The sequence below is a fragment of the Chelonoidis abingdonii genome, chromosome 4 (assembly GCF_003597395.2).
Source record: "Chelonoidis abingdonii isolate Lonesome George chromosome 4, CheloAbing_2.0, whole genome shotgun sequence".
In the NCBI taxonomy this organism is placed as follows: domain Eukaryota; kingdom Metazoa; phylum Chordata; order Testudines; family Testudinidae; genus Chelonoidis; species Chelonoidis abingdonii.
In genome coordinates this window covers 132,155,033-132,177,787 of record NC_133772.1, presented here as the reverse complement: position 1 = coordinate 132,177,787, position 22,755 = coordinate 132,155,033, and the positions used below count along the sequence as shown (strand labels likewise).

Here is a 22,755-nt window from a genome sequence, read left to right as displayed (position 1 = left end):
AGCATGGATGCATGTCCTCCAGAATGGTGTTTGAAGATGGAGACCTATGAATCTTTAGCACATCTGGCATGTAAATATCTTGCGACGCCAGCTAGAAGAGTGCCATGCCAATGCCTGTTCTCACTTTCAAGTGACATTGTAAACAAGAAGCAGGCAGCATTATCTTTTTAATCACGTGACTAATCGCGATTTTTTTAACTGCTTGACAGCCCTAGTACTAACAGATTAAATAATACTCAACACTTTCAAAAAGTGTCCCTTGAAATTCATTCGAATGAATTTCAAACTCTGACATCCCACTGGTCTGTGTAAATTATACATATAATGTATAGAATTATACGTAAGGTTCAGTTTCTACTGCCATACTAGCTATCACATTTGTTTGAGTTCAATGGGAACTCTACTACACATTCCCTCATCCGCATTCCTCCATCCAACTGATGGAGTTCACAAAAGAATGAGATGCTGATCCAATTAGTGGTATTAAATCCTGGAGGGTATATCTACACTATGAAATTAGGTTTATTTTATAGAAGTCAATTGCGTATGTCCACACTAAGCGCATTAAGTTGGCAGACTACTATCGTGGCTAGCATCGGCTTACAGAGCGGTGCACTGTGGGTAGCTATCCCACAGTTCCCGCAGTCTCCGCCGCCCATTGGAATTCTGGGTTAAGCTCCCAATGCCAGATGGAGCAAACACATTGTCACAGGTGGTTTTGGGTACATGTCGTCAGTTACCCAACCTCCGTGAAAGCAACGGCAGACAATAGTTTCACGTCAGACACCAGGGTGATTAGAAGAGTACAGCAAGCTGTGTTGCACATCATAGAGGCTTTGAAAACTAGTTTCATGACTGGCCAGGCTTTGGTGTGACAGTTGTGTGTATTTCCCCTTGACACAAACCCACTCCCTTTGTTGATTTTAATTCCCTGTAAGCCAACCACCTTCCCCCTCTTCAGAATAAAGTAACTATTGTTTTGAAACCATGCATTCTTTCTTTATTAATTAAAAAAAAAAAATAGATGACAGTCAAGGTAGCCCGGGTGGGGTGGGGGAAGAGGGAAGGACAAGGTCACATTGCCTATTTGTAGCTACACTAAAAATCAAACTGTTTGAATGACAGCCTTCTGTTGCTTGGGCCATCCTCTGCAGTGGTGTGGCTGGGTGCCTGGAGCCTCCCTCCCCCACATTCTTGGGCATCTGGGTGATCAGGCTATGAACATGGGGAGGAGGGTATGCGATTATACAGTGGATGCAGCGGGGGGGTCTGTGCTCTTGGCTTTCCTGCAGCTCCAACAGACGCTTGATCATGTCTGTTTGGTCCCCCATCAGCCTCAGCATCGCGTCCTGCCTCCGCTCTTCGTGCTTGCTTAATTCTTTCCTGGCTTCTGCCACTAAATGCCTCCGTGCATTAAGCTATGCCCTATCATTGTGAGAGGGCTGCATGAGCTCGGAAATCATGTCAGCATGAGTGCATTTTTTTCGCTTTCTAATCTGTGATAACCTCAAAGATGGAGATGATGGGGGAGTGTAGAAACATTCTACGCTCTACGATTCTGGGGGGACTGCATGGTCACCTGTGCTGCTGAATTCGCCACACTGACCAAACAGGAAATGAAACTCAAAAGTTCCCGGGGTTTTTCCTGTGTACCTGGCTAGTGCATCGAAGTTCAAAGTGCTGACCAGAGCGATCACAATGGAGCACTCTGGGATAGCTCCTGGAGGACAATATCGTCGATTTGCATTCACACTACCCCAAATTCGACCCAGCAAAGTCAATTTTAGCACTACTCCCCTCGCCAGGGAGGAGTACAGAAGTCAATTTTAAGAGCCCTTTTGGTCAACAGAACAGGGTTGGTTGTGTGGACACATTCATTTTTAAAATTGACTTAACACGGCTAAATTCGACCTAACCCTGTAGCGTAGACCATGCCTTAGTGTCTGTTCAGACTAGAAAGGAATGAGGTTAGATTGGGAGAGCATTTTTCCCTCAAGTAGATGCAAGTTAATACCTTTATCCTCAGTGTAATAGGTCAAACTAAACCTTATGCAACACTTTACTTACACAGTCCCTCAGGAAGATTAAATTCAGTGATAGTATTCTGCAAAGCCACCCAGTGGACCCCAGCTTCATTTTCATTGTATACCCCGGGCTACTGAGATATGAAATGCTTCTGGAGAAGCACTGGATCACTGTGGTAAGGAAGTGCCTTGCCTCGCTGAATGGGAACTTTACCAGAGAATTAAAAAGGGACACTGTTTGGATTCTAAAGGAAGCTGCATCCAGTATACTTCAAACAGATAGTTGGTGGGCATGACGAGGTGAGAGGGAGAGTAGACGCAAAAGTAGGTAAAAATGGGAGGAGACGACCACTGTCTGCATTAGTGGTAATGAAGAAACCACAGTGCTCTCCTTGCCTTACATCTAAACAACTTGATTATGAAGAACTGAAGATTTACCTATCTGCTAAATTTTTAATTAATATTCTTTCAGAAAATCTTAAAACCAGAATTCTAACCTCCAAAAGAAATATCTACCTGGTCTAAATCCAGAGCAGAATAGACAATTTTCCCTTTGTCATCACCAGAGAATAATTTCATTCCATTGGGACTCCAAGCTAAGGCTGTGATGCTGCTTTTGTGGATACCAGCCACATCAAATCTCCGAAGCTGCAAATTGACACCAAGGGAACACAAAGAAAGAGTAATGGGGAGGGGGAAAGACAGACCCTGTGCATATTCAGTGACTCAGCTTTAAGTATTAGCTCTGAATTGACAAAATTAAGGTTATCTTCATTCCTAATCAGCAATTTTACTTAATTTCATCATACGTCAAGCATTGCATGGAAGAGTTTTTGACCAAGCACATTGTTTAAGAGTACTACTGAAGGAAAAAAATAATATTTTCATAAGATTAATACATGATTAACATATACTCACAAGATATTTCATTATACACAGATTTCCTGATCCTCACTATTTTAGATGTGCAAAATCATTATACAACAATTTATTAGGAAAGAACAGTTATTTGCCCTACAGTAACTGAGTTTCTTCAAGATGATGATGTAACTGAAGATCCCACTGTAGATGTGCACACAAAAGCTCAAAACCTTTTTTCCAATAATGTCTAGTGGGATCACAAACGCACACAGGCATAAAGAGTGAAGCGGCCACAACTCTCTTTTAGTTCCCTTGCAAAATGAAGACTTTGTTAACGGGTTACTCCAAAACCGGGGATGGAGGGTGAGTTGTGGAATCTACATTAACATCAGCATGAAGAACCACACCTTACTGTAGTTTCTTGGTTTGTGTATCAGTGTGGATCCGGCAAGCAGTATCCTCTTCAGGATGGCAGACATGAGGACTATCAGCTCCATTAGTCAAACAGAGAGTAAAGTACAGCCCCCCCTAAATTTTGGGTCTAATCTGGCAGCCAAATCCTGTGCACAATGCTTGACACAGACCTGAACAGGTTGTGCCACATAGCAGCTTCTGGATATTGGTATGTTGCTGAGGATGCTGCCTGGGCTCTCCTGGAGTGAAGGGCACATCAATCAGCTGATCGCACAGCAAGATTCAAAATGGGTAACACAGTTTAAGTCTTTGGGATAAAATAGCCTGACATATGTACTGGCTAGCTATAGCCACAAATAGACTTGGGGACAGTCTGAAAGATTTGGCCTTGTTAATAGAATACTGAAGAGCCAGAATGCTCAAAGATAACATCTACTCCTGGATCAGAAGCTACCCTCATAGGTTTCTCGAAGAGGGGTAGTTTGAGTCTTACATCTTGGGATTTCTGGTGTGGGATGAGAAGTGGCAGACAGCATATTTCTTGAGGATGTCTGCTTCCCCAAAACAGAAGAGGCATCTGCTATGTTCATCTGTGATGGGTATTAGCCCATTGCAAGAACTGGTTTGAACCCAGAGGGTTTTGAATCCACCACAACTAGCGTTTAGCCTGAAGCACTTCACTCTGCTCCCCTAATCTGTCCTAACTGCTTCTTTTCCCTTTTGGAGGTAAGGGACAGACAAATCAAGTGAAGAAATTAATGAAAAGTCGAAACGAACATGACATTTCTTCACCAGAGAAGAATTCTCAAAATCAAAAGCAAGTGACGTTGGACACAGTCCAGATTACATCTCACTGCCACCAGTAATAAGACGGAACTGAGGAAGAGCTTCCACCATCCCACTCTTTACTTCCTCACATGGTAGCATGAGGCAACACAGATGGCATGAGCAGGCCTGATGGACACTGTTAGGCAAATGAGTTTGAGCTTACGCATTTGCCATGAGAGCCACACTGACATACAGTCAAAGAAGATCATACTTAACATCAAAGAAGCTGTAACCAAATTTAATGTTTACTTGTTTGTTTCTTCCAGGTAACAAAGAGACAAGTTGAAAAATTGCAACCCGGCCTGAAACTGTACCAACAGCAACAAGATCATCAAAGCAGTTCAACAACTTTACAGCAGTAATAGATTCAGTCTTCCCCTGTTGAAACAAGAAAAACAAAATTGCAAAATTAAAGAAGTTTCCTGAAGGAAAGACTTGTAAGCGCTACTTTGCCACCAACAGCTAAAGAAGTATTAAAAACTTCTGATGATAAAGCCAGGCACAAAGAGTTAATTTTTACCTCAAAATTGTATTTTTTCATCTGGTTTAAATGTCTGCAATACAGATAGAGCATTCCAATGCTACTGCCCACAGCAATGTAGTCCCCATTGGTATCAAGTGCTGTGAGGTACACCACAATGGAGCGAAATCCCTTTTGGACCTTCGTAGGAATGGCATTCAGGAGATAGTACAGGGGGCAAAACTCCTTAAATGTAACTGGCAGAGTTGCAGATGCCATGGTAAAGGTTAGTTTCAGCAGTTTACAGGCTGGCATAAACACATTTACTTCACACTAACGAAACCTGAAAAACAAAAAACACCTTTAGTTAAAATGTATTCTTTCCAAATGAGCTAACAGAATAGCTGTAGTTGGGTACAAACAGCAACCAATTTAAAAAAAAAAAAAAAAAAAAAGTCTCACTTAGTAGAACAAATCATTCTACAACAAGAAACTGAACATTTCCACTCAAATTGAGCCAATATTACCATCAGCACCAAATGGTGTACTTTGTAATTACCCAATGGTTGATAAGGAATTTTCTCTCCAATCTTGACCAGAACAGATCTGCCTAGACTGAGCCCAAAAGCAGCATTCCACTCTTAAAAGAATGGGAAAAGCATCAACTGACTATGGTACAATTCATTCCTATTTGGTTACTGAAAGAGTAAAATCAGATTAGCATAAAAGTAAAAGAACTGAGTGTTCACTGCATGGCACAAAACAAAACATGCAAGTACATGCAGGAAAAAGACCCCTATAAACACTGGGCTCAATCCTAAATGCACAGAGTTCTCAGTTTCCCTGAATTATAAGAAGAGCATAGGACACTGCAAGCTTGTGTCCTTCGACTTTTATACTAAATGGTGTCTATGTCCAATTCCTTAATCCCACCACAGGACAACAATTATATTAGGTATATATTTAAATTGTCTTCATATTTAGCAAGTAAATATAAGAACAAATATTAGCAAGATAATTTGTGGGAACAATAGGAGCAATTGAAAAAGTGAGGAGATTCCCAATTTGACAGGCACATCCAGAGATTTGTTTACTTATTTCATTTAAGAAAGTGACAGGGAAAGCAGTTTAAAAAAAAATAGTGTACACAAGAGTTTCCTGTTATGGTTAAACAAGAAGTTTATAGAATGTGTAGGAGAGAATGTGGTATCGTCTCAGGAGTAACGGAAAGAAAAGCTGTAGTTTACTTCCCTTGGAGTTTAAGTGTATGATGATCTTACTGTACTAACTGTCTCAGTTGCTTTCTGAAACCTTCTCCCCATTCATGTGGTATGCCAAGATATTAAATGATGCAATTAAAAACTGAAGCCTGTCTGCTTACAGGATCACAGCCTTGATATAAGTCTTTTTTTATTATTATTATTTGCAGCAGCTAGTCTCCTCATGAATGACTTTGAAAGACATGAAAGAACAGAAGTCTTCTGGTTTCAAACTTCATTATACCAGAGGGTATTTTGATTAATAAGATAGTTTTGATTCAGCCAAAAATATCTGCAGTTTTTTAGGCTAGGAATTCTTTATTTCTGGGGGAAGAAAGGCTGCTATATGATCCCCAAAACAACTCTAAAGCTTAAAGAATTTTTTTAAAATTCTAAAAATGTCTAAAACCTCAACTATTGTGTGAAGCGTTCCAGCTATAGTGACCATACATATGTACAGTTTGTATCCAATTGTGCCTGGACGGTATGTTTTCTGAGGCAAGGAAATGTTGTTTGGCGCACTGTTGGGAAGCACCATGCACATTACAGTGCTATATAAAGTGATTTTTTTTTAAAAATACCCATCACCATTTTAACATCTCCATTACTACGAATGAGTTCGGTGTCTCAATTTATTTTGTTCTTATTTTCCCAACAGAATTCAGTGTGCTATCTTTGGACCCTGAAACACTTACTCTTACAAAATTCACTTTTTTGGCTTGATTTCCACCGCTAATTCTCCATTTCACTCTTATAGCTCAAGGGCAACTATTATTAAAAACAAAAAAATCTATTAAAAGGAACAAGATGCGAGAAAACAGTTTATGCAACCTGTGACGTTGCACTCCATATGTTTTATGGAAATATGCTAATGAGTGTGAATATAATGTAACTGGATTATGCTTCATACAAAAGATCTTTTGTAAGATATCATTACAAAGCTTATAATCTACTGAGTGTGTTCATCCTATTTGTATGTATGTATCATTCTTGTATCTGAAACTAGAAATATGAAGTATTACTCTGAGGTCCTATTGTAATTATGTAAAGTTGGGGCCATTAATGGTGGCTTGGAATCTTGATGGCTCTCATTTACTATGACAATTGGTTGTAGATGGTTTATTTATCTGCAAGCCTTCTTGTGGACATGGAGACCATGTGAACATGTCACATGATACTGGAATCCATCTTAAACCTGGTGCCTTTCCATTTAGAAGGAAGGGTGGGAACCCAGAGAAAGACAAAGCATTCCCACCTTGTGCTATAAAAAGGTGGTGGAACAGAACAAAGGGGGCTGCAGTCATGAGAATCTCCTAGTTATCACCTGGGCTGGAGCTAACAAAAACGGTATCAGAGGAAAGGATTAGTTCCAGACTAAGAAGGAGTCTAGTCTGTGAAAGAAACTTACTGGAATATCTCTGAGGGTTAGATTTACCTGTATTCAGTTTCTTAACGTATTAGGCTTAGACTTGCGTGTTTTGTTTTATTTTGCTTGGTAACTCACTTTGTTCTATCTGTTATTTCTTGAAACCACTTAAATTCTACTTTTTGTACTTAATAAAATCACTTTTGTTTATTATTAAACCCAGAGTAAGTGATTAATACCTGGGGGCAAACAGCTGTGCATCTCTCTCTATCAGTATTATAGACAGCGGACAATTTAGGAGTTTATCCTGTAAAAGCTTTATACAGAGTACAACACATTTATTTGGGACTTGGATCCCACTGGGAGCTGGGTGTCTGGGTGCTGGAGATAGGTGACCTGCTGAGTGGTTTTCAGTTAAAGTCTGTAGCTTTGGGGGCATGGTTCAGACCTGGGTCTGTGTTGCAGCAGACTAGCATGTCTGGCTCAACAAGGCAGGGTTCTGGAGTCCCAAGCTGACAGGGAAAACGGGCTCAGAGATAGTTTCAGCACATCAGGTAACAGTTCCAAGGAGGTCTCTGTGATCAAACCTGCACACAACCTACAAAGCAACATCTCCTCCCCCTCCAACTGCTGTATTCTCATCCTACCATGGGATTTTTACTAGTTTACCCATCTACCTAAATCAAAGTCTCCTTGAGATAAGAACTGAGTGTGAAACCCAGGCCCCACTTAAGATAATGGCATTTTACCACTGACATCAATGGAGTCAGGATTTCACCTTCTACGTTGTTATAGTCTGAATAGGGCCATACGCACCCAGGGATGCCATATGAAAAAAAGTTATCTTACTTTAAAACACTATAAAAGTCTCCAGAGACTCTCTAATACATTCAAATATTAAACACTTTATCAGAGATTATTGGGCCTTTGTGACCAACTGCTCACATGAGTTCTCCCATTGACTCCAGTGAAACTATTCTTAAAAGTGAGGATTGGATCAGGCACTATGTCTTACAACAGAACTTCTGAGAATTCATTTTGGCTTTCTCCAACATAAGTCATAGTTCATTTTATAATTTAAAAAGTGTTTATAAAAAGTACAGCAGCAGTGTTCGTGCTTGTGAGGTTTAGTTTATCATCTTACAATACCCTTGTGAGGGTATTTGAATATTATTTCCCCCTCACTTTATAGATGGAGAATCTGAAAGTGGCCTTGATCCTGCAAGCTGTCCCACCTGGGAAGACCCTTGGACCATCTGCATAGATACACGGGGACACCTGCTTGGAACAGTTAGCATGAGCAGTGCCTAAATTAATTGTTCTGGACCATATAACACGTAAATGGTAAAGCCAGGACTAGAAGTATTTTGGGATACATGACTACCAGGGATGGGTTTTGTGTGTTTTAATGGTGTATGTTAACTTGTTTTTGAGCTGGAGGATAGTGGTGGCTTAATTTACAGAGGACGATATCAGATTAGAAGTCTCATCCTTAGTCCTTTACATGAATTCCTACCTCAACCCAAGATGGTTAAAACTAATATAGTTATCAGAAAAACAAATTTACGTTTGATTCTTTGTGCTACATTTGGCTTGCACAATTAAAAACAGTTTAGGCAGTTTCATTTTCTAGTAGTTACACAGTTCAGCTTCACTTTGAGGTACTACCAGACTTTGAGGTACTCCAAAACTAAAAAGAGTCCTCTTTTTTTTGTTTTAAACAATGAAAATTTTTTTGTTTTGTGGGTTATTAAACACAATGAGCCTAATCATCACTGCACCTTCCACAGTCATTTACCTCTGCGAAAAATGAATGCAAAGGTATAAAACACTCCATCATCAAAACGGCTATATTTTATATCCTCTTTGCACAAACATAAAAGCTCAAGACGAGGAGAATCAGGTTTCAAACATACATCTTGAGTTTAAACTACTGGACAGTGAGTGATCTTTGGGTCACACATGCTTTCTTTTCATTATTGATTATTCGAGGACAGCATTTGTATCAACTTTTCCCCCTTCATTACTCATATCAGGGAAACTGAAAGCAAATGGCTGGCATAACCTGTTTTCCCAGACCAATTTTAGGAATGGTTCTGCATATTCAGTGGAATCAGCAATTGTCATTTTCAAGAACATAATTGCCATGTGCAACAAATCAGGGTAGGGTAACAGACATTTTGCAGTGGAAATATAAGCAGCATGAAGTGCCTTACAATTAAGGCTCCAAGTCTGTCACGGAGGTCACAGATTCTTTGACTTTCCAGGACTTCAGTGACTTCTGCAGCCACTGGTGCCACTGACCACAGGGCCAGACGCACTGGCCGCTGCTGGGGCAGTCTCAGGCTACCACGTACCTCTGCCCATCAGAGCGCCCACTCCAGAGAACCCAAGATTTAGTTGGATTATATAGTACAAGTCATGGACAGGACACGGCCCGTGAATTTTTCTGTACTGCCCATGACCTGTCCATGACTTTTACTAAAAATACCATGACTAAACCTTAGTCTTACTTAGGATGCATTCCACACCCCCTTGAAGAAAAGGTGTTCCTTCTTCAATCCACAAAAACCACAGCCAGCCTCTTTGGCTGTTACTTCTCTACTACTACTTCTCTAGTCTCAATAATGGGGACTATGGCTCAATAGCTGTGAAACAGCAAAAAGGAAGATAGTCTTGTAATTAAGGGACAAGACTGGGAATCAGGAGATGAGGATTCAGTTCCATGCTCTGCCACAGACTTGTGTGACCTCAAGGAAATTATTGCATTGCTCTGTGCCTCAGTTCCCTGTCTATACAATAATATTTCCCCTTTGTTTTGTCTATTTAGATTTAAAATCTTTAGGACAGGAATAATCTCTTATTATGTACATGCACAGCACCCAGCACAACGGGCGCATTTGACATGCGCGATTTCTGCTTTATGCGATTGGCAAAAACAAGAAAAAAACAAAACAAAAAGAAGGAGAAAAATAACAATTTAAATACTATTTCTGCCGTGCGGACGATTCCGCCCGCCATTACGCTCAATGTAATTTTGACTATATGCGGTTTTTGCTTTACACGCTGACTCCGGAACGTAACCCCAGTGTAAGATGAGACGGACCTGTAGTCTTACTGAACTCTGTGGAATTACTCACGAGTTTAAAGGTAAGCATATGTATAAGAGGTTGCACAATCATGGCATTAGTTTGCACTATCACTATTTTTCATAGTTATTCATTTCTAAGGTGTTTACCAAAAAACTAGCAACTTTAAAAACATTTCATGTTATTGTATTGCACATATGACAGCAGCTGAACAAAAACTAAGCTTCCACAGTTAAAATATTAAATTACCTATAGCTCATATTGACCACTCTAATTCTCTAGCCCATGTCAAATTGCAATAGTTTTCCCCCACAAAATCTTTTTGCAGGGACACTAAGGAAAGTAACAAAATGTTACTTCAAAGCATTCATGTGACCTAAGAACTGGGAACTACACTTATGAAAGTGGGCACACAAAGTTTATTTGCAGTCTAGCTTGAAATAACTTCTGAATTTGTGGCTTCAACTATAACAGCATCAACTTTATTGTGCTGATGTCACAACCACGTTACGAGACTTTATTAAGTAACTAAATTTCTTATTCATAAAAATAAGCACAAGTCAGCACATTTTAAACTATTATTAAATAGCCTGACATTCTCTGTCCTGCCTCCATCCCCACATCCTGCAACCTGTTTTAAGAGATACCACAGAGAAATTTGGTTAGAAAGTTTGTTTCATTTTCTTTGTATTTAATTCTCAAGTTTAAAAAAAAAAAGTTTCCCACTCCACCCTCCGAAGAAATAAAAACTGGGATGAGGAGCGTGAAGCTGCACATCTTTGTAAACAGAGAGGCAGGTAGGCGGGGTAATATCTTTACTGGACCAACTTCTGTTGGTATTACCTTCCCCAGCTTGTCTCTCTGATATCCTGGGACACACACTGTTACAACTAGGATGCATACATCCTTCTAACGCCACCTCAGGTTTTACAGTGTTAACAGACTAGTTGACCAGATTAACCGAATCAAGAATAAAACACCGGAACTGGTCATGCGCAACAGATTCCCCATGGGGAGAATTCAACAGGCAGCAAACAGCAGAGCAGCAGCAGCTGCTTCACGATGAAAGGAAGCGGGGCTACCAAACACCTCCAGCCCCTTTGCTCACCAAGGGAAGCGGAGTTTAAAGCGGGTGCAGGTACCCACAGCTTCGCCGAGGCGCGAACGATCCCAACCTGTTTCCAACACCAGAGAGGGGACCTGGGGGGCCAGTTTCCCTATTTCAGCCTCTGCTGGAGCCCGAGCCGCAGAGCAGCAAGGCGGCAGGGGAGACGCGGGGGAGAGGAAAAGGGGCGGGTGGGGGAAGGGTTGATGGAGAAAGAGGGCGGAGGCGTGAGGAGGAGCCCAGAGCGGCGGCTGCCTGACTCACCTCAGCAAGGGGCCGGGCCCCTCATGTCTCGCGGGCGAGCGGCGGCTGCCTCTCCGAGGCCCCGGGAGAGGGAAGACTAAGCCGGTGGGCCGGGCGCGGCTGAGCGACTGCTGCTGGGCCCGGGTTGGGGGGCCGGACGTGAGCGCACTTCCGAGGGAAGGCGGGGCGCGGCCCGGCTCGGGGGCCTATCACGCCTGGGCTCGGAGCATGGCGGGTGAGCGAGGCCCGCGGCCCCAGGGGCGCATGGGGGGAGAGGGGTGTCTGTCTCCAGCCGGGGTCGGGTGCTGCGGAGCGGGGCTGTCCTGCTCGCACAGGGGCGCTGCCTTCATGGTAGACCCAGTTCGTTTTCCCTCGGGGGGCACGTGAACCGGCTGCGCGCGCATTTCGTCAGTTATAGTCCGTTATTATCGTTACATTTCCAAATGCAAAGGAAATCGACCAACGCGGGCTGCGGCTGTAGGGCCTCGATCCCGCGGGACCGTCAGCCTGCGCAGCACCATGAAGCCAAGGGGACGGGACCCCTTCCGTGCGTAACGGTCAGCGGGTGGCCAGGTGTCTAAGCACACGGAAACCCAGAGTCTTCACAAATGTTTCTTACCGCCCTTCACTTCCTTGCCTGTTAATACTGTATTTCAACAAATTAGCATTGATGAGTGTTAGTAAAGTGCCAAGTTTGTTAGTTTAATGTTCGTGAAGCACTTTGACATCCTCAGATGAAAAGTAATTTAGCTGTGTAGAGAATTAGCATCAATTGTATGTACAGTCACACTCAGTGTATGTTTATAAATAACAGTGTTATTCCTAGCGGCTCTTCCTGTGAAATCTTAACTTGCTTTGTATTATCCAGAAACTGTTTATGTGATGAACAGTAAAGTTGAGGACAGAAATTAGGTTGTCGTTTGAATCTGCAATGATTGCAGATATGAGTGACTACATAGATGAGTGGTCCCATTTATCAATGTTCCATTGAGGCTCACCTGTGTAAAATTAATCGTGGACATACATTTTTGCAACATTAAAGCCTTGCATTGTCATTAAAATCCTGTAAAAATATAAGGTGACATTTTGACCCTATTGAAGTCAATGGCAAAACTCCTATTGCCTGCACTAGTGCCAGGATTTGACACTTCCTGCCCTGGGCAAACCTACTGAAATATTAATGATAGAGACCACAAGGTGAAAAGGACTTGGTCCTAACAGAGTTAGTGACTAGCAGAAAAGTGCTACATTAAAATTTGACTTCAGAAAATACAGCCATTACTTGTATTGGCAAAATATTATAGGATTGCTTATTAGTGGTTTTACAGCATTAGTTAGGTGTTCTAATGGAATACCTCAATATGCAGTTTATTTTTTTCAGTACCCTAAGAATGTGGTTATTTTACACTGATGGTGAAAGGCTGACAGGCCAGAAACTTGATTTATGATTAAAGTTAGTAGGATGCAGGTAAACTACATTTTACTGAGTCAACATTCAGGAACAGAACATTGAGGAATATACTGCATGCAGCCACATACAACTATAACGACAACATAAAACAGTGCGTTGATTTGCTATTGTAGATTTGTAAGGGTTTGCATTTTCTCTCTCTTTTTTTTTTTTTAACCAGCAAAGAGTCCTGCTGCTGTTGCTCCAAAAAGACCTGTCTTATCTGTCAGTGCAAGAAAAATTAAAGATAACGCAGCAGACTGGCATAATTTAATGATGAAATGGGAGACCCTGAATAATAATGGATTTACTACTGCAAACAAAATTGTAAACTTGAAAATTGGCACACAGTGAGTATGTTAACAGGACTTACAAATAATGACAATGTAGAGGTCACTTTTACTGTGAAACTAATTTGTTTTCCTGACTGGGCAGCTTTACAAAAAAAACAACAGAGTGGACAGGTTTGATATTCTATACCAATAGCATTTTGTGATTGTATAAAATCAAAAGATTGAAATTCAGGTAAGGCTGTTTAAGGTAAAAATTGGATAACCTCATAAGGGCTGTATTTGCAGCAAAATGTTTTTATACATACAAATAATAAACAAATATTCAATATTTAAAATGCTAAATTACAAAATTAGGGTTTGATCTACAAACCCTTTCTTGGGTGAGTTTTCTCTGACACACAACTCAGGTTACAAGATATCACTGAGGTCAGGAGCTTTGCAGGTTTAAAAAAGGGATTGGCTATTTACATGAATAACAAAAACATCCTGAGTTACAATAATAAAGATTTTAAAAAGCCAATAACTTTGGAAGGGACATAATTCCTGCTTCAGGACATAAGACAACCTGTAACTAATGGGAATTAGAAAGAAACTTTCCTTTTCCTAGTGGACAGGCTATTCCTTAATTGCCTGATGTAGGGTTCTTGAACTTTCCTCTGAACCATTCGGTACTAGCCACAGCTGAACACTGAACTAGCTAAACCATTCATCTAATCCTGTACAGCAATTCCTTTGTACTGTTCCTATGAGAAAGGGCTTGTAGGGCTCAAGCCTTTTGTTAGTTGTGTAGAGGATAGCATAGACTTTAAATTCCTACAATCTGTGAGTAAAGGTGTGCACAAGTATTTACACTACTATATGCTTTTGTTTAGATTTAAAGACAACAAGCTGGAGATAGAATGTGACGACATTGCGTCTGACTGTGGAAAGCTGTCTCCAAACTATAATGAAGAACTTGAGATGTTCTGTGCAGAATTGCTTGGGACCTTGGAAAACATGGTAATGTTCATTTGTTTGTCTTTCAAACTGTATACTCCCTAACCTGATGAAGCCATTGTTGGCAAGTGCGTTTGTCCACTAACTAAATCATTTTAAACTTTTTACTGAAAATAAACTTTCATAAGGCTTTCATTCAGAGAATGACTCTAACTTTGGATATGCATGATTACAAGTACTGTGTACTATGTTTATTAGATTGACTTGAAAATTGAAAAGTTGATTTTACATCCCTCTCCTGGCTCCCCCTCTATTCCCCTTTTCATAGTATGATTTAAAAAAAAATCTGCAAAATAATACAATGCCAATATTATACCTATTGTCTATTCTTTCTCATTCTAAACATGTTCAAAACAAAACAAGCATCAGGTTAGAAAGAGGATAGAACAGTTCAGACCTAATATGAGGTGGTATCAATAAGCATATGTCTATGCAGCAATTAGAGGTGTGATTGCAGCATGTATAGGCGTACCCAAGCTAACTTTAATCTAGTTCGAGTAACAATAGCAGTTAAGCACAGCTGCACAGGCTGTACAAGCCCACCTGGGACCCTGTGTACATACATGACCAGCAATCCCATGCAGCTACAGCTTCACTCTCATTATTATTACTCACTCATGCTAACTTTAGCTACCTAGCATATGTCCACATGTTGTAGTCACACCTCCGATAGCAATGTAAACACAACCTAAGAACTATATTTTGTTTGGTTCAACATAACTCAGTTTCCAGTTTTCCTAAATGCAATTCTGTGTTATAGCTCCCATTTCTTTAGGGAACAGAGTGGACATTTGTTATCTAACCTACTTAATGGGTGAACACACTGTCATAAACAGATAGTAGGAGTTAATAGAAGAGAAGTACTTTATATCTCTTTTGACTGTAAAGGGTTAACCAATTCAGTGAGCCTGGCTGTCACCTGACCAGAGGACCAATCAGGGGACAGGATACTTTCAAATCTTGAAGGAGGGACGTTTTTGTGTGTGCTATTAGTTTTTGGTGGTTGTTCTCTCTGGGTTCTGAGAGTGATCAGACATGCAGCCAGGTTTCTCTCCAATCAGGCTCTTATAAGTTCAGAATAGTGAGTACTAGATAGATAAGGCGAGTTTGGCTTGTGTTTGTTTTCTTCATTGGCAAATGTGCATTTGGCTGGAAGGAGTTTAATTGTGCATTTGGCTGGAAGGAGTTCAAATTTGTATTTTGGCTGAAAGGATTTTAATTTGTATTTGAATACTTAGGTTGGGAGGGTATTCCCAGTGTCTATAGCTTAAATTCCCTGTACCTAATCCATCTTAAATTTACAAATATAATTTTTACTGTTTTTCTCTCTTTAATTAAAATTTTTTTGTTTAAGAACCTGATTGTTTTTTTATTCTGGTGAGACCCCAGGGGACTGGGTCTGGATCCACCAGGGACTTGGTGGGGAGAAAGGAGGGAAGGGGGAGAGAGAGGTTAATTTTCTCTCTGTGTTAGGATTATTTTCTCTCTCAGGGAGAGTCTGGGAGGGGGGAAGATGAATTTTCCTCTCTGTTTAACGATTCAAGGAGTTTGAATCACAGTGATCTTCCAGGGTAACCCAGGGAGGGGAAGCCTGGGAGAGGCAACGGTGGGGGAAAGGGTTTTTCTTTCCTTGTGTTAAGATCCAGAGGGTCTGGGTCTTGGGGTTCCCTGGGCAAGGTTTTGGGGAGACCAGAGTGTACCAGACCCCAGAGACCAGAGTGTACCAGTGCACTGGAATTCCTGGTAGGTAGCAGCGCTACAAGTGCTAAGCTGGTAATTGAGCTTAGAGGAATTCATGCTGGTACCGCATCTCTTGGACGCTAAAGTTCAGAGTGGGGAATTATACCATAACACACACTATTAAGAATTGTCACCCCAATAATTTTGGAAATAGCCAAAACAAGTGAAAATAAGTGACGTTCCTACTGTAAGAGTAGTTCATACCTTCAGAATGGTATAGTAACCTAAATTAAAATAGAGAAAAAGTAATACAAATCAAAAGAAAAAGTGTACAACCGATTCACTTTGCAGAAATAATTTCATGCACCTCATTGTTAACTTACCCTGAATTTTATTTCTTTATTAGAATAACTCTAATATCCGTTAGCTATAAAGAAAAATGCCTATTAAAATGATATTGGTTTGATGTTAAATTGAGCAGTTCTGTGCAAACTGGAAAAAATTCCAATGATAGGTATAAGCAGGAAAATATTCCAGATTCCTCATCAAGTTTGGTTCTCTGAAGAAAGTAAGAGTAATGCATCTTTTTCTTAGTTTGAGTTACTGTCATGACTTAGCCCATTAAATGCACTGATATAAGTTGTCATTCCTGTTGAGCAATTAAAGTCCAAGCATCTACACACATTATTTTCCACTGTTTGTAATCGTATGTACCATGTATTCAGGAGTTTACAGCATGACCATGATGCTCCTAAATTCTTTACTGTAAAATGCTGCTACCAGCCTCAATTATTTTATTAATGGTTTCATAGATTTCAAAGCCAGATGGAACCATTGTGATCATCTACCTCCTGTATAACACTGGCCATAGAACATCCCCAGTATAATTCCTAGAGCATATCTTTCAGCAAGACATATAATCTTGATTTAAAAATTGTCAGTGATGGAAAATCCACCAGACCCTTGGTAAAATTGTTCCAGTGGTTAATTACTCTCACCATTACAATTTTACACCTTATTTCCACTGTGAAGTTGTCTAGCTTCAGCTTCCAGCCATTAGATCATGTTATACCTTTCTCTGTTAGATTGAAGAGCCCTTGTTAAATATTTATTCCCTGTGTAGACACTTATAGACTATAATCAAGTCACCCTTTAATCATCTCTTTAAGATAAACAGATCGACTCAAGGATTTCAGTCACTATAAGGCCTGTTTTCTAATCCTCTAATCATTCTTGTAGCTCTTCTCTGAACCCTCTCCAATTTATCAACAACCTTCTTGAATTATGTTTATCAGAACAGGACACGGTATTCCAGCAGCGGTCACAGCAGTGCTAAATACAGAGATAAAATAACCTCTCTACTCCTATTTGAGATTCCCCCGTTAATGCATCCCAGGATCACGTTAACTGTTTTGGCCACAGTGTCACTGGGAACTCACGTTCAGCTGATTATCCTCTACAACCCCCAAATATTTTTCAGTCACTCTTCTCCCATCCTATAAGTATGGCCTACATTCTTTGTTCCTAGATGTATATACATTTAGCCATATTAAAAGGCATAGTGTGCTTATGCGCAGTTTCCCAACCAATCTAGATTGCTCTGAATCAGTAACCTGTCCTCTTCATTATGTACCCCATCTCCAACTTTTGTGTCATCTGCAAACTTTATCAGTGATGATTTTATGTTTTCTTCCAGGTCATTGATAAAAATGTTCACTAGCATAGGGTTAAAGTACCTATCCCTGCAGGACCCCACTAGAAACAGACCTACTGAATGATGATTCTCTATTTACGGTTACATTTTGAGACCTATCGGTTAGATCTATCAGGTGTTACCTTAGATAATGCACAATAGTTAATTCCCTTCTACCGTTCTAATCCTTCAAGATTACTATTATGGAAAAGTGCCCACACTGCAGTTAGCACTTACTATCCTAATTACTGGCAGTCTTCGGAGGGAGTAAAAGATTGAAATTGCATAGAGACTGAACTATTTTTCCATACCTAGAGGTGATTCAACCAGGTTAAGGCTGAAAGACGTTGGTAGGGAAGCTTGCACTTTCAGTGCCTGTGCGGTACCTGTCCTGTAGGAAAGAGCAAGTTTCACCCTCAGTCCAGCCGCTTTCACCAGTACCGAATTGTTGTAAAGGAAGAAAACCAAGAATATTGAGACAGAGCTTTACTAACTTTCTGGGAGGTAAACTTGGACTTAGGATTAAAAAAAAAAAAAGGACTGAAGCTAGGGAAATGATTAAAATAGAAGTAAATAAACTGTACATGCAATGTTTGAAACACCAAGTGTTTCTCACATGAAATCTCTATATTAGTCCCACTAATAGCTATTTTTTGCAGCCATAAAGTGAATTAGAAATTTCATGAATCTGGTTGAGGTAGTCACATAAAGTATTTTTGAACTTCATTAATAGTTAATATTTGTAAGATCTTAGTAGCATAAAATGCCCCAAATGTTTATTAACTTGAAACTCTAATCATTCTCAGGCAAAAATACAACTGAAAATGGAAAAACTGTGTTCAACTACTAAAGGAATTTGTGACTTAGAAACATATCATTATGAAAATGGAGATTGCAGGACACCACTCTTTCACACATGGCCCACTACGTACTTCTGTAAGTAGAATATTGTTTACTTGTAGTTATCCATTAGTGTTTCTCAATGAGGAGCATTTTAAAGGACATTGGATGTCATTTGAAATTGAAATAGTAATTTAGAAGAACTAAAAAATATGCCCTGTTAACTTTTATCTAGATAAGATTGTAACTTTGCCTTATGTAATGAGAGAGTCTGTCTTTCTAACAGAGTAAGCAATACAGAAGTTACTGCACTGGTTCTCAAACTTTTTTACTGATGACCCCTTTCACATAGCAAGCCTTTGAGTGCGACCCCCTCCCCCCTTATAAACTAAAACCACATTTTTATATAGTTAACACCATTATAAATGCTGGAGGCAAAGTGGGGTTTGGGGTGGAGGCTGACGCTCCTGACCCCCATGTAATAACCTCGTGACTCCCTGAGGGGTCTCACCCCCAGTCTGAGAACCCCTGAATTACTGCAGTAATTAACTTAAAGCAGTGGTTCTCAGACTATGGAGAGCACCTCCGTAGGGTGGTGTGGGAATGTTTCAAGGGGGATGTGAGCTGTTTTTTTTAAGAGCCCTGGCTGTTAGCCCCAGGCAGCTGGGGCTCCTGCAGCAGGGCTGTGCACAGCTGGGAGGAGGGGATAAAGGGGCTAGACGGAGCCCCACCGCCAGGGCTCTCCTTCTCCCCTCTTCTTCCCCCGCCCCAGCCCTCACTGGGAGGCAGCTCAGGCTCCGGCTCTTCCTCTCCTCCACCCCACCCCAAAAATCCCTCACCTGGAGATGGCAGCGGCTCCAGTTGTCAGTCCCTTGGTAAGGGAGGCAAAAGTAAGGGTGGCAATGGGGCACAAAATCTGCCAAATAAGTTTGTGAACCACTGACAAGTTATTGCCACTGACAGCTCATGTAAATTACAAAGCAACTCACACATTATAATTACAATGTTCAGACATACAGACAGATCCAGTTAAAACAAGCATCTGCTGCTGCTAGAAGTGTCAAAGCTGCAATATCTACTCCCTACAAAGAGGAAAAATATTTATGGTCTGGAAGCATTGAGTCCTATTCTACAGTCCAATTTGTAGAATTGTGTTTATTCTTAGGTGGGAGATGGGAGTTCCACCTTAGTTAATTGTAAGACACAGAAGAGTTTTAAAAGGGCTCTGATCCAGAGGATGACCAGACTGAGGAAGGAGAAGGCTCATCACTCTCTACCACCAAAAATAGGGAATGCAGATCCTTCCAGCATTCACTTCATAACAGAGTGTAGGTGAGGCCTTCTCTGCCCTTCCAGTTATTTAACAATCTAAAAAAGCCTAGCAGGCTTCAAGTGCGTCTGTCTGACAAGCAGCATTACTGCAGTTTTACAGCTCTTGGAACTCAGGAACTGGATGGCAACAGATTTGTTTCTCTGATTAATTGGAAGTAGTTCTTTTGTGCAGTGTGGCTCCTGCTCCTCAGTTCACTGCCCTAGAATAGTGGGATTCTCGTGTCTTGGTTTCTGCTGACCAGAAGACTGGCAGGAGAAAGGGGATTTCCTGGACCCTCTGTTATTGACAAAGTCCAAAGAATTGTGGTTGTAATAATTTTACCTACAATTCTGGTTGAATTCCATGGGAATTGCAGGCTTGAGCCCTTATTGTCAAATATTTTGTTCACTTTCTGGGTCCAGCAATTCAAGTGACAATAGCCAGATACATTTTAAAAGAATATCGTTACCAGCATTACTAGTAACTCCTGCACATTAGACAAACATTTCAGTTTCAAACTATTTTCACCATTTATTCTTCACTCACAAATAGTTTAGTTAGTTAAACAGATCAGCATTACTTCCTGGTGCTCAAGCACTTGCACTGTTTGGGTTAATATAGTATGCCGATTATGGTTTAGTTGCCCAAAAATATCAAGGTATCCAGAAAATTTATGCAGAGTTTTTATTCAAAGTATTATAAAACCTTTACATTTTTAAACCAACATGTCCCTTTAAAGAAATGGCTTAAAATAGTACCATTTTTATAGCTGGGTCTACTATACTACTGTTGATGTAGAAATAAAAGGGGATTTTATACTGAAAAAGCATCTGTGTGGTAGAAATATCCAATACATGAGCAATAAATTTGGCATTTCATATTGCAATGAAAGGAGTGGTGTTAACTACTGTAAAGATCAGGATGGTTGTCTTACCTAAAGAAGAGGAGGTAGTTATAAAAGCTTGTATACTGTAATAGCTATTTGTAAAAAAATGATTAGTATAGCACTAGCATTGATCTATTACTTTTTCAGAGCTGCTTATATATGATTAGAAATGGTGCGTGTAATTGTTCAATCCTTTTCAGATGAGGTTTCTTTCAAGCTCACTGAAATGTACAAGAAGGAAATACGACTTAAACAAACGATTGTGCAAGAGATTGCTCATACGGCTGACCAAGATCTTATGATGGTTTATTTATCGTCTTGGTTGTACCAGCCCTATATTGAGAGCAGCAGCAAACTACTACTAGAAAGCATGTTGCTAGAAACAGGACATAGACCAGTGTAGCATTTAAGACTACTTCTAAAGATACTCATGTGACATTGAAGCAGCAACAAACTGAAAGGTTAATTATATGTTGTATTTTTATAAGGTTATTAAAATGTGTTTTTCCTCTCTTTGTATTTGTTTCATTTGTCACTTCTCTTGGTTGATATAAAGCAATTATTTAAGATACCTATATTACCTCCTTCGCTGTAGTATCTGAACACCTCACAATTTTAGATGTGCTATTATCCTCAAATTACACATGGGGAACCAAAGTAGAGAGAGACTAAGGGCCAAATCCTCAAAGGTATTTATTTGAATTCAGTTGAAATCAGTGGGCATTACGTGCCTAAATACCTTTGAGGATCTGGGTCTAAGATCACACAGAAGACTGCAGTGGAACAGGGAACTGAACCTGGATCATGGAGTCCTAGGTTAGAGCCCTCACCATCATTCCTGACACCAAACTTGACACCTACTGAATGTCTTGCTACTTCTGTTTTGAACTGTCACACTACACCAAATCAAGGACAAAACATGTTCCGTTTTTTCCCTGTGTACATACCACACAAATTTTCTGAAGTTTCAGGGTGGCATAGGCAATTACTAAGATCTGAAACTGTACCACTGTGGCATGAGAGTTCTGCCATTGATTTAAATAGCAGCAGAGTCAGTCCCTTCATGAAGTAGCTTTTGTTATAGTGAATATATACAAATCTAGAAGTATCACTATATCCAGCTTATTCTCGCTTCCCCCAAACAATAAAATGCCCCTCTGTTCTTACAATATGATTTTCCTATGTTGAAAAACTACAAGTTACGAAACTATTACAAAAATTGTAGAGCTATTTATAAGCACCCTTAGATCTGCTTCTGCCAGCTGCAATAAGATGACTGTTAGCCCAAAACAAACCGTTGAAAGAGGAGCCTGTCTTCTCTGACATGCCAAAAATTGAATGATCGTGGAAATATTTACAGCTTCACTCTAAGTGGTCCCTCCAGGACATGGACGAGCCTGCTGTGGTAGCTGTTGTGCTCTCCAGCTGCCAAACCAGCCCCTTTTGAAAGCACTAAACATTTTAAAACTTTGAGATTATACATGACTAAACTTTACACCAGCATTTTGATTAACCCCATTAAATAAGTAATCAGAAAACCCTTTGCATTAACAGATATTGCTATATTAGGAATTGTGTATATTTTTCTCACTTAAAGCTGCTTCAAACTGTCACTACAGATTTCATAGTATCACTACTTCCTAGCAATAAATGCAGTGAGAAGTGTTATGGGACATTTCAAGTTCTCATGGATGTTTACAATGTACTTGTAGAAAAAAAAAATGGGTGTTAAATTTTCTCCTCATACTATTTGGGCAGACAGTCTCCTTTGAACAGAGGAAGGAGTGCACCTGACAGGCTTGTAAGCTACTATACTCTCGCTGAAGTTCTAATCATTAAAAGAAATTCTAGAGCAGTAGATTAAGAAAATCAGCAATAAGTAATGAATACAGCTTAGACACCAGTTAAATATGAGTCAATAGAGTAACACTGTTGCAAAAAAAAAAAAAAAAAAAA

General features: G+C 40.2%; 2 protein-coding genes across 9 annotated transcripts in view; one reads left to right on the top strand and one right to left on the bottom strand.

Moving 5' to 3' along the window:
- The window catches only part of TECPR2 (tectonin beta-propeller repeat containing 2), a 79,800-nt gene extending 68,044 nt beyond the window's left edge, over positions 1-11,756 (bottom strand). For all 4 annotated transcript variants that reach the window (XR_004373321.2, XM_032777391.1, XM_032777393.1 and 1 more), the window contains exons 1-4: positions 11,671-11,756; positions 4,648-4,930; positions 4,377-4,505; positions 2,541-2,672 (exon numbers count right to left, since the gene is read on the bottom strand). Coding sequence is in view for 3 of the 4 variants with exons in the window: in XM_032777391.1 (XP_032633282.1) it covers positions 2,541-2,672; positions 4,377-4,505; positions 4,648-4,902 (516 nt within the window). In the remaining variant the exon portion in view is untranslated. The remainder of the gene's footprint in view (positions 1-2,540; positions 2,673-4,376; positions 4,506-4,647; positions 4,931-11,670) is intronic.
- Positions 11,347-21,314, top strand: CINP (cyclin dependent kinase 2 interacting protein). 5 transcript variants are annotated; one of them, XM_075065693.1, is made up of 5 exons: positions 11,347-11,433; positions 13,281-13,449; positions 14,265-14,391; positions 18,568-18,697; positions 21,000-21,314. In XM_075065693.1, exons 1-5 carry the CDS (start codon positions 11,364-11,366, stop codon positions 21,200-21,202), a joined length of 699 nt encoding a protein of 232 aa, XP_074921794.1. In that variant the 5' UTR covers positions 11,347-11,363; the 3' UTR covers positions 21,203-21,314. The 5 variants fall into 5 exon arrangements, with proteins under 5 accessions (XP_074921794.1, XP_032633291.1, XP_032633293.1 ...); XM_032777400.2 differs by having other exon boundaries at positions 11,347-11,439; XM_032777402.2 differs by lacking the exon at positions 11,347-11,433 and adding an exon at positions 11,810-11,884.
- The last annotated feature ends 1,441 nt before the right edge of the window (positions 21,315-22,755 follow it).

Excerpts from the sequence above, each read along its gene's own strand:
- CINP (XM_032777399.2), top strand. The coding sequence starts at position 12,093 with ATGCAAAGGAAATCGACCAACGCGGGCTGCGGCTGTAGGGCCTCGATC. Across the intron at positions 12,223-13,280 it reads AACGGTCAGCGGGTGGCCAG|CAAAGAGTCCTGCTGCTGTT; the intron begins GTGTCTAAGCAC and ends TTTTTTAACCAG. Across the intron at positions 13,450-14,264 it reads AACTTGAAAATTGGCACACA|ATTTAAAGACAACAAGCTGG; the intron begins GTGAGTATGTTA and ends GCTTTTGTTTAG.